This window comes from Colobus angolensis, unplaced genomic scaffold, assembly GCF_000951035.1.
Source record: "Colobus angolensis palliatus isolate OR3802 unplaced genomic scaffold, Cang.pa_1.0 Scaffold59, whole genome shotgun sequence".
NCBI lineage: Eukaryota > Metazoa > Chordata > Mammalia > Primates > Cercopithecidae > Colobus > Colobus angolensis.
The window spans coordinates 10,061,807-10,077,683 of NW_012119487.1; the positions used below are offsets into that span (position 1 = coordinate 10,061,807).

Genomic DNA, 15,877 nt, shown 5'->3' on the forward strand with positions numbered 1-15,877 from the left:
CGCCTGGCCGGGGGCTCCAAGGGCTCTGGGCAGACCCCGTGCCCGCGCGTCCTCCCCACTTGCTGCTCCCCGTGCAATACTTGCTGGGCCTCCTGCCTGTGCGGAAGGGGAGGGCGCCCCGGGACCAGGGATGGGGCAGCGCACAGGCCCGGGCCCAGCACAGAACTGCCCATCGGGACGCCCGGTCAGCCGCTCAGGCGCAGCACAAGGGACAGGGGACCAGGGTCAGGGCCCCCCTGCCCCACCGCACCCCCAGAATATAAGCTATCAAGAGTATTAATTTATTGGGAATGAGCTGAGGCGGATTTCCCCAGAGAAACAAAAAGGTATAACTTTAACAAATATATATTTAAAAAAAGAAATATTATTGATTCTATAGAAAACCATTTACCAACTGAAAGGACACGAGTCTAGCTCCGGACAAAAGCTGTTAAGAGGACCAGGCTGTCTGCCTGCGGTCCTTCCTCCCTCCGTCCAGAGTGGAGGCCCCAGGCCGCTAGCACAGGTGGAAGGCTGGGGCCCGGGGGCGGGTGCTCTGGCGGGGGCTCCTCCGCGCTTCTCTCCTAAGTTCTCTGCGCCCCAAGAACTCGAGGTTGTGCCTTGCTCTTGGCGGCCATGTCCTCCTCCTGGCGTGGCTGTATCGGGGCGCGGGTGGGTGTGGTGAATGTGGGTGTGTCAGTGTGGCGGCCACGTGGAAGCACGGCACGTAGCAGGCCAGGCCACAGGCTTGCAGCTCCTCTGAGGGCGTGCCTGGCCTCCTCCGGGGCCTGTGCAGGCAGCCCGTCCACCCCGCCGGAGTTCCCACGGACGCTTCTGCTCATGGTCCAAGGCTGTGTCGTGTGGTCATTCTCACCCTCCCTTTTCCTCTCTGTCCCTGCTCCCTCCAAGAAGTACTGACTGGTCTCTATCGTGTTTGCTGATCCACAGTGTTGGGCACAACTTTGACGTTTCTTAAAAAAAAAAAATTAAAAAATGCCGAAAACCAGCGATTGTGGTGTGGGGCGGGCGGAGGCAGCTGGCGGAGGTGGTGTCCGTGTGTGCAGGGCCCCTTCCTGCTGTCTCACCCCGTGTTTCCCTGTAAGTGGACGTGCCCAGCTGTCCCCCCAGGCCTCTCCTCAGTGGGCGGCCCAGGCTGGGCTCCAGCAGGCAGGGAGGGGAGCTTTGGGCAAGGCGCTGCCGTTGGCTGTCAATAAACAGCAGGAAACAGAAGTGCCTGGCTCACTTTTTGGGGGCACGTGTTGGGGGAGATGGGTCCGAAGGCCAGCAGCTCGGGTGTGACAAGTTGCCTCCTAGCAGGGAGGCCCCAGAGTGGGCTGAAGTCCTGGGGTCCACCAGAGGAAACGGCCCCGTGCCCCCCCACTCACAGCAGCCAGTGCCTAGGCACACCAACCTCGAGGCCACACACAGCCCCCTTGTCCCGAGGAGCTGTCCCCACTCACAGCCACAGTCTGTGGAGTGTTTATTTCCACCAAGAAGTAACCAAATCTACATACAGTCTAAAAACAGTAGAAAAGGTGAGTAAAAAGGCCCTCGCTCCATCTAGGGTGGGGATGGAGGGTGGGCCAGGGCAAGCGTCGTACCTGGCACCCAGAGAGAGGGGCTGGGCGGCGAGGACAGTGCCAAGTAGAGGGAGGCTCGCCGAGCATGGGGCAGGGAGGGCACTGCCCGGCTGCCAAAGCCTGTCCACCTGTGCCCACAGGGCAGGCAGAAACCCCGAGACCACCCCATGTGGCCAGCCTGGCTCAGACAGGTCCAGGGCTGGTCCAGGGGAAGCCACGGCCTGGCCTGGATCCTGTTAGCAAGTCCAAACCTGCAGAGAAAGGGCTGCTTCACCAAGGTGTCCTGCGGCCGGCCGCCCTGCCCCAGCCACACCTGTCACACATACCTACCCTCCACCACCTCATGCCGGAGCTGCCAGCTCCTCATTCCCACCCCCGCTCCATCCCGTGCAGCCCCTTTGAATGGCCCGCGCCATGGGCACTGACCTTCACAGTGCTATCCACAGCCCCCGAGAAGAGTCGGCCCCGGGACACGGCCAGCGCGGTGACGCTGCCCTGGTGACGCAGCAGGGTCTGCGTGCAGATCATGTTGTCCATACTCCAGACCTGGGGGCACATGGGACGTGAGGGCCCGCTAGAGCTCAGCTGCCCGCCCTCGGAGCCTCCTGCCACCGCTGGGCCCGCACGCACCCTGAGGGACCGGTCGTACGATGCACTGAAGACTTTGGTCTGGTCTGGTGTCGAGATGACTGCCAGGGCGTACACAGTGCCCACGTGGCCTGTGAGGGTCCGCACCTGCTCCTTGGACTCAATGTCCCACACCTGGGAGGGGTGGGCACAGGCAGGTCAAAGACGCTGAGCAAGGCAGGGGAGATGGGGCCACAGCCTGGCCCTACACCCAGACGCCCAGGCCTTACGTGGATGAGGTTCTCGTAGGTGCCACAGACAATGTGGTGATTGGTCACAGCAATGGAGTAGACGCTGCCGCCAGACGTCTGCAGGACGTGGATGCAGTCGAGGGTTCGGATGTCCCAGATCTATAAGTAATCGTGGGCCACTTGGTCCCAGGCCAGGTGCTTCACCCCCAGGGCCCCTGCACTCCCAGGGCTTCAGCACCACTGGGCAGCCCACCCACCCAGCCAGGGCATGTGCGAAGGTAGGAACAGGGCAGATGGAGCCCCGGGTGCTGGTCTGGGTAGTGCTGGTAGGGGACAAGGCCCTGTGGCCACCAGGTATGCCCAGGTGCACCTTGATTGTCTGGTAGGAGCCACTGTACAGGTAGCTCTGGGCAGCCACCAGGGCCCGCACCCAGTGGTTGAGGCCTGTGAGCTCCTTCTTCAACTTCAGCTCAGTGCCCACGATGTCCCAGACCTGCAGGGATGGCTACAATTGTGGGCTGGGCGGGCAAGGGACAGCTCAGTGACTCACACACGCAGGCACACCCTCCACCCATACCTTGATGGCCTTCAGGGAGCCGCTGAAGAGCATGTTGTGTGAGGAGACCAGCGTGCACACCGGGTTGTCGTGGGCCCGGATGGTGTTCACCTTCTGCAGGTTCTGGATGTCCCACACCTGATTGGGGAAGGACCGGAAGCCTCAGGGCACCAAGCCCTGTCACCTGGAGTCTGGAATCCGGAGCCCAGATAGGGAGAAACACATCCCTGCCTGGGCTGCCTCCTGCCCACCCGCCTGTAGGCCCCACTCACAATGATGGTGCAGTCTGCAGAGCCACTGTAGAGTTTGCACCTGGGGAAGCAGAGACAATGTGTCAAGGTGGGAGAAGCTGTGTCCCTGCTGACACCGCCCTGGCAGGGCCCAAGGTCCATGCCAACCATCAGGAACCAGCAGCGTGGCCCAGGGCCAAGGCCACTGCTGTGTCCCTAAGCTCCAGCCTATTTTCCAGTCTCCACACGGGAACCTTGGAAGGGGTGAGCCAGCCTGATGCCTGCCTGGAAAGCATTTGACAGCGAGCCGGGAGGTAATTACCCGCCCGTTAGCACTGAGTCAATCCCAGGGCCGGCTGCTGGCAGTCAAGCTGCCGCCTCCTGAAAGCGAGCATCTCTCACGCACACGCTTCCTTGCTCGCTCCCACAAAGCCTCACGGCAGGAGGCAGGAGGCAGGAGGCAGGAGGCCACCTGGAGGCCAGAAGGTGGCCAAGGTAGTTGCTCCGTGGTCCCTATGCCCTGGGCTCTGACTGCAGGCTGAGAGTGCTGAGCTCTTGCCTTCACTCCCTAAGGTCCCCCCATCTTCTGGTTGCACGAGGAGCACCGGGGCCAGGACAAGGTTCTGCTGGGAGGCTGGCTATGCCAGTTGTTGGGAACACACAACTTCGGAGATGGTGCAGGCCACACGAGGGCCCACACACTGCTGCCCAGGGAGCCAGTGCTGCTCCGGGTGGAGGCCGCCTACAGGTGGGGCACACACATAGCTACACAGGCTCGATCTCACGGCTCACGGCCCACGGAGTAGCAGCACCACATCTCCTGACCTGGGAGTCACTGGTCACACACGTGCCTGGACTCACCCCTGGATGCAGAGAGCCAGCACGATGCCATCATGGCCCTCCAGTGTCTTCTGGCACTTGTAGGTGGTACATGTATCCCACACCTGCAGAGACCAGGGCCACAGTGGGTCCCAGCAAGGTCAGCCCAGTGCCAAGGGGCAGCATGACAGGAATGAGTAAGGGAGCCCCGCCCATGAGAAGGTCCCACCCATAGGCAGGCTGGCAGTGCCAGGCATGCAGTAGTGCCCAACCCATCCAGGCTGCAGAGACTGAGGTAGGCCTCCGCCTACCTTGATGGTCTTGTCAGAGGAGCCGCTGAAGAGCAGGTCACCCATGGAGTAGACGCAGAGACACCACACAGGGCCCTGGTGGCCCACAAAGGTCCCTTTGCATTTGAAGATCTGCTGAGGGTCGTAGGCTGCAGAGACGGGAGCAGTGAGTGAGGGCCCCGTAGGGGTCCGGGCGGAGGGCAGGTGGGAGCCGCGGCGGGCCCGTACTCACAGCCTAGGATGCCCATGTTCAGCCGCGCATTGATGTGGGACAGCTCGTCCTGCAGGGCCAAGGGCAGGGCAGAGGGCAGGTGAACAGGGCTGCTGTGGGGCCAGTGCAGCCTCTGTGCCCCTGCTGCCCTGGGCCAGGGGTGAGCAGGGGCGACAGAAGCCCCTGCCACACACAGACCCCTGATCTTGACTAGTGGAGCCAACGCCAGGGGAGGCCTCCCTGCCAGGGCCACCAGCCTCCCTGGGTCTCGCAACCCAGCCCCTGCAGCCCCGCCCACTCACATTTAACATGGATGCGTCCCGCCGGAACTCCATGAGGTCCTCGCTAAGCTTGCTCTGGTTTTCATCCAGGACGTCTGAGGAGCAGGAGGAGAGGGGGTGTCACTGGTGCCCAGAGCAGTGGCCAGGCCCCCACCTGCCCCAGTGCCCACCCTCACCAAACTTGAGCTCCAGGCTCTTCTCTAGCTGGTCGATCTTCTCCGAGAGCTTGCCCAGCATGGAGCGCAGGAAGGCGATCTCCTGGTCCTTCTGCGCCAGCGCCACGTGCATCTCATGGAAGCGGTCGTCCGTCTGCTGCAGAAACTCCTTCAGGCCCTCGAAGCGGCAAGTCTCCAGGTGGGTCTCGTAAGTGTCCTGGTTCCCGATGAACGTACACCTGCGGGGACAGGACAGCTGCCTACCTGCCTGTCTAGTGGGTCCCTGCTGGTGCCTCCCTATCCCCAAGAATCCCCCTCGAATGCTCCAGCCTTGTGGCCACTGCACCCCAGGTCCAGCTGCCCCTCCTCCCCACCCAGCTACCCCTGGGCAGCTTCACAAGTGAGGTCCCATCACGTCACCCCTGCAGAGCTCTTTAAGGGTTCCTCCCTCCCTGAGGATAAAACCCACGCCCCTCGGCAGCCTCCCTGCCCTGAGGAACTGGGCTCCTGCCTCTCCTCCCACCCCCACCTCCTTCTCCAGAGCTCTCAAGCCCAGCATTTGTTCAACTCGGCCCATGCCTGGCGGGCTGCAGGAGCGTCCATGCCCACCTTCCCGGACGCCCCCGGCTCCTCCTCTGTGTTTCCAGGGCCTTGGGCCTCTGCTGGGCTCCTGGGCCTCAGAGAGGATTACAGACCCTGGTGTGGTCCCAGCTCCAACCCACCTCCCCGGGACCAGCAAGCAGGCGGTTCTTAGCGGAGCCTGTGGAGGGACTGCATCCGCCCCCGCCCGCCCCCCACTCACCCGTACTTGGAGTGGGGACATTTGATGTGCTCACACTCCTTGAGGTGGGCCTCCAGGTTCATCTTGAGCAGTGGGGGGCAGCTGGGGTTGTTGGGGCACCGCACAGGCCTGTAGTCACAGCTGCCCTCGTGGTCCCTGTGCCAGGGTGGGATGTGAGGAGGCCTGAGCCAAAGCCGAGAGGCAGCCCCCAGGGAGGCAAAGGTGCCCAGGGAGGGGCACTTACTTCCGGGCGCTGAGCTTGATGGTGAAGGGGCACCCTCGGGGGTCCACCTCAAAGATGGGGGGCTTCCCGCCGCCCGCTGCCCGGCAGCCGTGCCGGCAGTGGATGAAGAGCTCCCCGATCTGTTCGGCCACCGCGATGTTGTTCACCACCACGGTCAGTTTGACATTGTCCACAGGACACTTTTCTGGGGGAGGAGGGCGTACTGACCCCCACGGCCTGCCTGGAACATCCTCCCTCACCAGGGTGGGCATGAGCCTCTAACGGGCATCAGATTTCCTGTCCGTCTGCCCCTCTTGAGGCATGCAACATGGGAACGGGGGCACAGGTGGGCCACCAAGAAGGAGCAGCAGGTGGTGAGGAAGTGTCACCTGTGATACTCTCAGTTGTGCCCGGAAAAGTGTGGGGTGGGGCCAAGAGGGCAGAGGGCAGAGTGTGGACAGGCAGGCAGGAGCGAGCGCCATGCGGGAGGACGACAGCCTCACCATTGAGAAAGGCCTCCCCACAGGGTGCCCACCCTGACCTGGGGAGCCTCGGCTCACACCTGCTGTGGGGTCTCTGAGTCTGGACACACTAGAATTTGGGGTGTCCCCACTCTGTTCATGGAGGGCCTGAGCCTCAGCCTGAGCATCCCAAGGACTGCTGCAGCCCCATCCCACCCCCAGCAGAGGCCAAACAGGCCTGGTCACTGTGCGGGGGACAAGGGAGAAACTGCCCGTCTCTGCTCGGCAGCCAGGGGCACGGTCAGTGCCAGGCCTCGGCTGGGGCACGAGCCTACCTGACTTCAAGGCACATCTTCTACAGAACGTGTGCTGTGGAGGCAAAGAGCGGACTTGAGGGCGGCCACAGGGTCCTCTTTTTCCCAAGTCCACGGCCATGGCAGCCACAGGCCTCACTGCACCCCAATCCCAGTGCAGCCAGACCAGGCCTCGACCGAGGCCAGGGACCAACAGCCCTGGCCCCTGAGAGGCCTGGGGTCTTGTGGGGGCCTCCGGCAGCATGGGGGCTGGGAAGGGGAGCCGACTCACCCCACACGTGGTGATCACGGGGTCTTTGAAGACACTGCAGCAGAGCTGACAGCACAGCTTCACCGAGGGCTGCTCTGCAAACACCAGTGGCTCCTGGAACCAAGCGTGAAAGGCAGGCAATGGCGGGAGGCCACCCTCAGCCCCACCACCACCCAGGCACCCAGGTACTCTAGCTCCAGGCCTGGCTATCCTCTGAGGATGAGGGCACGTCCTGAGAGAGGCCTGCTTAGAGCTGGGGGGCTTGATCGGGGCCCAAGAGGGAGAGCGAGGTCTGTGGCCCCAGAGGCAGGGCCCAGCCCAGGAGGATGAGTCCAGCTACCCAGTATTGGCCGCCCTCGCCTGCCTCCTTCCTGGGGTGAGACTGGAAAGGGCCCCGCCGGAGCCCCGTGCTTCCCACTGCCAGTTCCCGGGCAGCCCTGAGAAAGGGGAGTGGGGCACATGCCCAGGGGACTCAGCCTGACCTCTCGAGTCCCCACCACGGACCAAGCACTGCGGTTCCTGTCAGGCTCCAGCCGCCCTCCCTGTGAGCTGGGCTGGCATGGCGGAGGGGACGGTACCTCCGTGCTACCGCTGCAGTGACAGCCCTGGAAGCTGCTCTGCGCTGAGTCCCCCACACCTACCGGCTCCTCCTCCTCCTCGGGCAGTGAAAATGTGGAGCGCAGGGACATGCTGGACTCTGAGTGCAGGGAGCGGACGGAGATGGCAGAGTCAGAGCGGCGGGGAGTGCTGATGGGAGGCTGCGCGGAGAGAGAGGCGCCTGTCAGGGGGTTCCGCACGGGGTCAGAGCCTTGGGGAGGACGGGAATCAGCCCAGCGGAAACAGGAGGGTAGCAGCACCCCTGGGGCCACCCCAATCACTGCGGGCACTCTCCTCGTCCACAGGGGCCGTGGGTGGATGTGGGGAGCTGATGCAGCCCAGGTCCCCGCCTGCCCGCCTGGGCCGGGGTGCTGGGCTGCCCGCTCACGCCTGCCACCTCTCTTTGTGTAAACGGAGAGACTTCCTGCTATTCAATTCCACATACCCGGGCGGCTTCCTGCTTCCCGTGAGGGAATGTGGGCTGTGAGGGGGCACCTCCACCAGCCAATCCCGGGCAGCCGAGGCCGTGACCGCAGGATGGAAGGGCCAGGAAGGCTGGCAGGGAGCGGCGGCTGGGTTCCAGGTGCCCCCCGGGCCTGGCTGCTTGTCTGGCCTTGCTGGTGGGGTACACCAGGCCCAGCTGGGAGGCTCAGAGGGAAGGCAGGGCCAGGCCCCCACAGAACCTCAGCTGAGCTTCCCGAGGGCAGGAGTGAGGGACACAGGTGCCTGCCTCTGCCTGAGCTACCGACAAGGGAGTCTGGGGGAGGGGCAGACACTGTCCCTTCCTCCCCTCTAGCCTGGAAATCTCCAGAAGTTTCCGAGAGCCACGCTGCCCAAGGTTCCTCTCCCAGAGCTCTGACTGCAGAGGGGCCCAGCCCCAGCGGACGGCCACCTGGGGCCCTGCTGCTGCTCTGCTGAGCATCTGGCCCCTTTGCCAGCAGCCCTGGGTATGAAACCCACAGAGCACAGGGGCAGAGCCAGTCCCAAGGCCAGCAGAGGGGGCATTGTGTCCCATGTGCCCACCTCCCTTCAGGTCCCAAGGGCCCATCTGCATGGAAACAGCAGGTGGAGAGCAGCAGGGAGTCAGAGGAAGTGAGTCATAAGGCCCCATGGCAGCAGGGAGAGCCCCAGAGGTGAGAGCAGAGCAATAGCTGGCATGGGACCCACTTTCCCCGGCCTGCCCACTGCTACCCCAGAATCTCCCACCCTCCTGGGCGTGGGGGCTAACGGCGGCCAGGACTGGGGGGCAGGGGAAAGGGCAGGAGGGGGACTCCCTGTGTGGGCCTAAGGGCAAAGAGAGAAGATACCCGCCCCTCTTTATTTTATTTTATTTTTTTATTTTTTATTTTTTTTGAGACGGAGTCTCGCTCTGTCGCCCGGGCTGGAGTGCAGTGGCCGGATCTCAGCTCACTGCAAGCTCCGCCTCCCGGGTTTACGCCATTCTCCTGCCTCAGCCTCCCGAGTAGCTGGGACTACAGACGCCCGCCACCTCGCCCGGCTAGCTTTTTGTATTTTTTAGTAGAGACGGGGTTTCACCGTGTTAGCCAGGATGGTCTCGATCTCCTGACCTCGTGATCCGCCCGTCTCGGCCTCCCAAAGTGCTGGGATTACAGGCTTGAGCCACCGCGCCCGGCCCCGCCCCTCTTTAAAGCCATGGTGACCCATGGGGATAGCAGGTGATTATGGGAACCACAAGCATGGTGGATGCGTGGCCTTCGGGTTGATGGAGACTGAAGCAGGCAGGGGCCCAGACATACCCAACTCGCCCTCGGCCTAGCACCCGGCACATGGGTGTGTTTGTTCAATTAATTAAAAACTTCTTTTCTGGCCGAGAAAGGTGGCTCACGCCTGTAATCCCAGCACTTTGGGAGTCCAAAGTGGGCAGATCACTTGAGGCCAGGAGTTTGAGACCAGCCTGGCCAACGTGGTGAAAACCCATCTCTACTAAAAATACAAAAATTGGCCGGGCGCGGTGGCTCAAGCCTGTAATCCCAGCACTTTGGGAGGCCGAGACGGGCGGATCACGAGGTCAGGAGATCGAGACCATCCTGGCTAACACGGTGAAACCCCGTCTCTACTAAAAAAATACAAAAAACTAGCCAGGCGAAGTGGCGGGCGCCTGTAGTCCCAGCTACTCGGGAGGCTGAGGCAGGAGAATGGCGTAAACTCGGGAGGCGGAGCTTGCAGTGAGCTGAGATCCGGCCACTGCACTCCAGCCCGTGTGACAGAGCGAGACTCCGTCTCAAAAAAAAAAAAAAAAAAAAAAAAATTAGCTGGGCATTGTAGCACGGATGTGTAATCCCAGCTACTCGGGAGACTGAGGCAGGAGAATGGCTTGAACCCAGGAGGGAGAGGTTGCAGTGAGCTGAGACTGCACCACTACACTCCAGCATGGGTGACAAAACGAGATTTCATCTCAACAAACATACAAACAAACAAATGAAACAAAAGAAATCTTTTCTTCTTACTGTTAGAAATGAAAAAAGAAGGCTGGGGGTGGTGGCTCATGCCTATAATCCCAGCACTTTGGGAGGCCGAGAGGGGCGGATCACCTGAGGTCGGGAGTTTGAGACCAGCCTGACCAACATGGAGAAACCCTGTCTCTACTAAAAATTCAAAATTAGCCGGCAGTGGTGGTGCATGCCTGTAACCCCAGCTACTCGGGAGGCTGAGGCCAGAGAGTCACTTAAACCTGGGAGGCGGAGGTTGCAGTGAGCCGAGATTATACCACTGCACTCCCGTCTGGAGAATAAGAGTGAAAGTCCGTCTCAAAAAAAAGAAAAAGAAATGAAAAAGGAAACGGCCTCGGTCCCAAGAGGGCCAGTAGGGCCACCACACCTGGTGTCCGAGGCACTGGAGGGAGGCAGCTGCCAGGGAGGCCCCACACGCCCCCACCCCCCGCTAGGCTGGTTCTTCATGCCCAGGGCAGAGTTGGCCTCTGTTCCCTGGGTAGACCCAGAGCCCAGCAATGAGTGCCATTGACCAGGATGGCAGGGAATGACCACTGAGACCCTGGCCCCAGGGCTCAGGTACCAGCAGCCAGCCCCCGACTGACCTGAACCTTTCTGCCCCCCACACAGCCAGCAACAGGGAATTATCTGGCTCCCCCAGCACTTGGCGCAGGTTCCGCAGCCCCCACCCCCCCTCTGGTGTCCCCACAGCTTAGGTCCACACACCTTTCCTCTCCCTCCTCTCATCAGGACCCTTCCTCAAACCCTGCCTGGACCCAGCAACCCCACTCGTTCCCTACCCAGCAGCAACGCAACCTTTCAGAGCATATGTTTTATTGTGTTATCCTGATTGAACCTTCTGTGGCTTCCACCTCCCTTAAGACAGAGCCAGATATGCCTCGTTCTGGCCTGCAGGTGCTGTGCCATCGGGCCCCGCCGCCCTCACTGGCTGCCCCCGGCCACCCACAGTCCAGCCACAGGAGCCTCCTTTCTCACAGACTTGCCATGCATGCTGAGGCCTCAGGGTACCCACAGGGGCCGTTCCTGTCCTGTGCCTCACCAGCTCACTGTCAGCTCCTCCCGGGACCGGGTCCCCCAGGAGGGAGGGTGGGGGGAAGCTGAGGCTCACGCGGGCTCCTGCGGGGTGGGGACCTACCATGCTGTCCTCCTCGTCCCGCGGGGAGTAGGCAAGAGTGCTGGAGGAGGAGGGCGTCCTGCAGTGCTGCTTGTAGGTGCTGGTCCCATCAGCTGCAAGGCAAGAGGGCTGGTGCCTGAGTGGGGGCTCCCTCGGCAGATGCGAGGGAGGTGGGGCCCATGCTCACAGCCCTCCCCAGGGCCAGGCACGCAGGAAAGTGTGCAGGGATGGCGCTGGGGAAGCTTGGGTTCCCTCTCAAGGTCAAAGCAGTGCCAGGAGCGTGGATGCTGGGCTCGGTCTACATCTGGACAGTCCGAGCGCTGAGTCCAGCAGCCCCAGCCCCAGCCCTGCCTACCCCAGGCAGGGTCTTCTTTCAGGGCCTTTACAAGCTCCCCAGCAGCCCAGCCTGAGCCAGCTGAGACCCACGGCCAACACGGAGCCGCCACTCTGAAGGCCGCCTGGCAGTAGCTGGGGATGCCGTTTGATGTGCCTCTTGAGGCGCCTCTGCCAGGTGAGTTCCCTGACAGCCTCCACTCACAGAGGGGGAAGCTGAGGCCGAGTTGTGGGGCTGGGATGCGGAAGGGCCAGGACCACATCCGGGTGTCCCCGGCACAGCCAGGACCAGGAAGGGGCCCCAGCCTTGGTGGCCTCCTCTGAGGCAGGAGCTGAAGTGCCCTCCCTCCTCCTGCCCGCACGTCACCCCAGCGTGGCCAGGGCCAGAGGGCAGGGCTGCCCTGGGAAGGGCCGGTCAGTCCACGTGGGAGCCAGAGAGAGCCACCTCCCGGACTCAGGACCAGCCAGGCTCGGATGTCACAAACAGTGCTGGGCTCAAAATCGAGGCCTCAACAGGCTGCCGTGTGACTGGGCCTCGGTTTCCCCATCTGTCATGAGGGACCAGGTGAGGCACCTGGGGGCTCCCTGCCTGGCTCTGCCCATCCCTGCTGCCGAGGGGCCAGGCACAGCAGCCGTGCCGTGCCCCATCCTGGGCACCTTCTGCCATGTGACAGGGGCCATGGGGCTTCTAAGGGTAGATGAAAAGGCACCATTTTTTGTGGGGGTGGGATTAGGGATGATATTTATTTTTTCCTCCAAAAGAACCATCCAAGAAAAAAAAAAAAAAGAGGGCCCCTGGAGAGCCCCTGAGGGGGTCACCGGCAGCAAAGAGGCGCTGCTGTGAGCAGGTGTCCTTGGCGGCCCTGTGACCCCATGGCCAGGTTTATCAGAGCAGATAAAAAACTAACTGGCAGCTGGTGTGCTTCTACAAAGGGCAGAGTGCCAGCAAGGAGACAGAACAAAGTCGTTCCAGAGCCTCCGCCCCGAACGAGGGTCCCTGGCCCTGCACCTTGGGAAGAAGGTGCCGCCACTTCCTCACGGTCTCCCTGAGCACGGTGCTTGCGTTCAACGCACAGCACTCTGGTTCTTAGGGTTTAGGGCTGAGAAGCGGCAAGGAAGCTTCAGGTTTCCGTCGTGTACCCCGCCCAATGGTCATGTGCAGGTGAAGATTTATTGGGTTTGGCACAGTGGCTCACGCGTGTAATTCCAGCACTTTGGGAGGCCGAGGCAGGAGGATCACTTGAGCCCAGGAATTTGAGACCATCCTGGACAACATGGTGAGACCTCATCTCTACCAAACATAAAAAAAAATTAGCCAGGTGTGGTGGTGCCTATGGTCCCAACTTCCTGGGAGGCTGAGGTAGGAGGACTTATCCCAGGAGGTGCAGGTTGCAGTGAGCCGAGATTGCACCACTGTACTCCAACCTGGGTGACAGAGTGACACTCGTCTCAAAAAAACAAACAAACCAGACTTATGGACCTCTTCCACTCTCTCTCTCTTTTCCTATTAGTATTTTACAACCGCAGCACTGGTACTGAAGCCCGAGGCCCAAACTCGAGAGAGGACCTCCGGGCACAAAGGACCCTTCAGAGACTGGCCAGAAGCCTGAGACGGGGGACAAGCTGGGGGTCACTGTGACAAGGGACAGGGCTGTGTGGTGGGGCTGGAGATGTCAGGGCAGCCTCCTGAGAGGGGATGAAGAGGGTAGGGAGAAAGGGCACAGCAGTCACCAAGGCGCAGGAAGCAGGACACCCGACTCCTGTCCAGCAGGGAGGCCCAAGGCTGAGAGGCTGTGAGGACATAGGCTGGGATGTGAGGCTGCCCACACCCAGCACTGGCACGCAACACCGGCTCACCAGGAAGTGCCCTTCAGTCCTTAGCAGGGTGGGTGTGGGGGTGCCCAGTTATTCCCAGCCTGGGCTGGCCTCGGCTTAAGGGCTCACCTTTTGTGATGGTGGTGACGGCCGAAAAGGCGGGTCCGAAGGTCGTTTCCATTCTGGTCTAGAGGGAGGATGGAGGAGACCTGGGCTCATTCCCGGACACAAGGAGGACATGCACATGTGGAGCCCACTCACACACCTAACACGCGACTGGGCCAGGCCACGCAGCACTCACACGCCTAACACACGAGCAGAGCAGGCCACGCAGCACACACACGCCTAACACGCGAGCAGACCAGGCCACGCAGCACACACACGCCTAACACACAAGCAGACCAGGCCACGCAGCACACACACGCCTAACACACACACACCAGCTCCCCCGAGACCCAAGCTTGGGAGGGGACTGCGCTGGGAGCTCTGCAGGAAGCACCCGGTCCCTGGGGCATGCTGGCGGGTCCTGGGGATGTTGGGCATGCAGAGGGGCAGACCCTTACCCTTGGGGCACGCCCTTACCCCGGTGGTGACGTCTGGGGTGGGAAGGTTGCTGGGCCCTCCAGAGAAGCGGTTGTAGCGGGCACTCTTGCCCGAGCTCATGCTCTAGAGAGGCATCTAGGGTCCTTGGGCAGCATCTCCTGTGGGTGGAGCACAAATGAGGGGCTTGAGAGATGGAGTCCAGGCCCCTTTGAGCCAGCCGGGCCGCTGCAAGTATGCAGACCTGCTCTGGACCACCATGGGGCCGCCGCAGCCGCCTTCCACCACCAGCACCGGCTCAGGCAGGCCTCTAGGAAGCAAAGGCCCTTCACACCGATCCCAGGCATGCAGAGGCCCGGGCGGGCAGGCGGCTCTGCATCACCGGCCCTCAAGACTTAGCGCTTCTGAGCTCCTGAAGAGCCCATCCAGCTCTTCCTCAAGGTGGAGGGACCCCTGCCCGGCTCTCTCTACTCCTCTGAGTCCGGAGTCACAGCCAGTCACCGCCAGGCTGAATGTCCCTGGGGCCAAGGCTGGGCCTTGGTGGGTAGGCCCAGGGTGTGGCCCATGTGGCAGGATCCAGTCACATAGGGACCAGCCAAGGCACAACAAATGTGTTTCCTGCCGTGGCAGGTGCGGTCAGGACCCAGCCAGCAGCAGGGAGCCCACCCCTGCGGCCCCGCCCTCACCCTGCGGAAGCCAGGCTGCCGACCAAGGCCCCAGGGACCTGAAAAGAGCAGGAGAGCCCCAGTCCCAGGCCAAGAAAGTGGCAGAGCTGCTCTCTGCCCCCCACCCAGCGGGAGCACGGCTCAGGGGGCATCACTGAGTCCAGCTGGCTCCAGCACCTCCTCCATCAGTCCCTCCTGACTGGGCCCCTCTGGCAATGCCTGCCCTGCACGCGCCTTCAAGATGCCACTCATCTCACCCACCACTATGGCTGCAGTCTGGCCTGGGGCCCCCCAGCCCGGCCTACAGGTCTGCAGGGAGGGGCTGGCTCTCAAGCCCTTGGTTCCCTGCACTTGGGCTCCCAGACTGTCTACCACCCCTGCTGTCTCCTCTCCCCTTCTCTAGGCTGTCCAGGCCCACTGTCCCTTCCAATGCCACCTGTAAGGTCACCCATCCTGGAGCCACTCAGCCTTCAGGACTCAGGCCTCAACCTGCCATCTTAGCCCCTGCAGTTGGCAGTGCCGCGAGCCACCTAGCCCCACCTGGTCTGTGCGTCCCATGGTGTTGGGAGATGGGGCCTGGCCAAAGCCTCCCTTGGCCTCCCCCAGGTCCCACTGCGACTCGAGGGGCTCGGCCCTGTGTGTCCCAGACTGGGCTCTCAGGGGACTTCTCTTGTGGAAGAGGCAGGGGCTCCTGAGTGTGGGCAGTGCCACACACCTGCAGCCAGGCTCAGAGGAGTCAGCCCTGGGACAGAGGTGTGGTTGTGGTGTGTCTAGAATATTGTTCTGCCCTGGCACATGCCTATCCCATCTCCAGCAGCTCCTGGCAGGAAGGTCGGGGAGAGCTGGCCAGGGCTTGCCTTTTGCCATCATGCTTGGGGTGAAGATGTCCCAACTGGAGTAAGGCCCCGATAGCCTGAACCGCAGGGCGGGAGGTTCAGCCCTTTTGGGAGCCCCAGGTTGGCTCCTGCCCCTTGCGAGCAGGGAGGGGATCACTGGGCAGCCGCTAGGAGGCACTGACTTGCATTTTACAAACCCATTGGCTCCCTGCACTGCAAGCTTCCAGGACCCCAGGGTCAGCTGTGAGCCCTGCCAGTGATGCCTGCCTGGGGCCCAGGTGGCCGGGACCCCAGCAGGCACTCCCCCAGGATGGGTCGGGCTGGCCTCGGTGCCTGTTGCTCAGTCTGAAAGAGCAGGTGTCTGGCTTTCCCCTCACTCTGAAGCGAGGTCAACAGAAAGGCACACAGGGCAACGTGCAAATCAGTCACAAAGTCCCAGCTGGCCAACAGCAGCCAGGCCATGGGGACAACACCACAGGATCTGTGGGGTGCACAAGACCCCACCAAGAGCCAGCGGAGTGGGACAGAGGGAGGGAGGGAGCAGAGGGAGGGAGGGGG

At 62.2% G+C, this 15,877-nt stretch overlaps 1 protein-coding gene across 1 annotated transcript; it reads right to left on the reverse strand.

The window, feature by feature from the left end:
• Window positions 1-260: 260 nt before the first annotated feature.
• TRAF7 (TNF receptor-associated factor 7, E3 ubiquitin protein ligase) lies at window positions 261-13,979 on the reverse strand. Its single transcript, XM_011962417.1, has 20 exons — window positions 13,861-13,979; window positions 13,408-13,465; window positions 11,152-11,243; window positions 7,590-7,706; window positions 6,970-7,062; window positions 6,720-6,753; window positions 5,945-6,128; window positions 5,722-5,856; window positions 4,941-5,158; window positions 4,786-4,859; window positions 4,505-4,553; window positions 4,294-4,421; window positions 4,025-4,107; window positions 3,206-3,245; window positions 2,955-3,071; window positions 2,748-2,870; window positions 2,417-2,536; window positions 2,190-2,321; window positions 1,986-2,105; window positions 261-1,810 (listed from the first exon to the last, which is right to left on the reverse strand). The coding sequence occupies exons 1-20, from the start codon at window positions 13,939-13,941 to the stop codon at window positions 1,796-1,798; spliced, it is 2,013 nt and encodes a 670-aa protein (XP_011817807.1). The 5' UTR covers window positions 13,942-13,979; the 3' UTR covers window positions 261-1,795.
• Between the last annotated feature and the right edge of the window lie 1,898 nt (window positions 13,980-15,877).

Coding starts and splice junctions, on each gene's coding strand:
- TRAF7 (XM_011962417.1), bottom strand. CDS start 13,941: ATGAGCTCGGGCAAGAGTGCCCGCTACAACCGCTTCTCTGGAGGGCCC. Junction 7,707..11,151: donor GGGACGAGGAGGACAGCATG/GTAGGTCCCCAC, acceptor CTCTCCGCGCAG/CCTCCCATCAGCACTCCCCG. Junction 5,857..5,944: donor ATCAAGCTCAGCGCCCGGAA/GTAAGTGCCCCT, acceptor ACCCTGGCACAG/GGACCACGAGGGCAGCTGTG.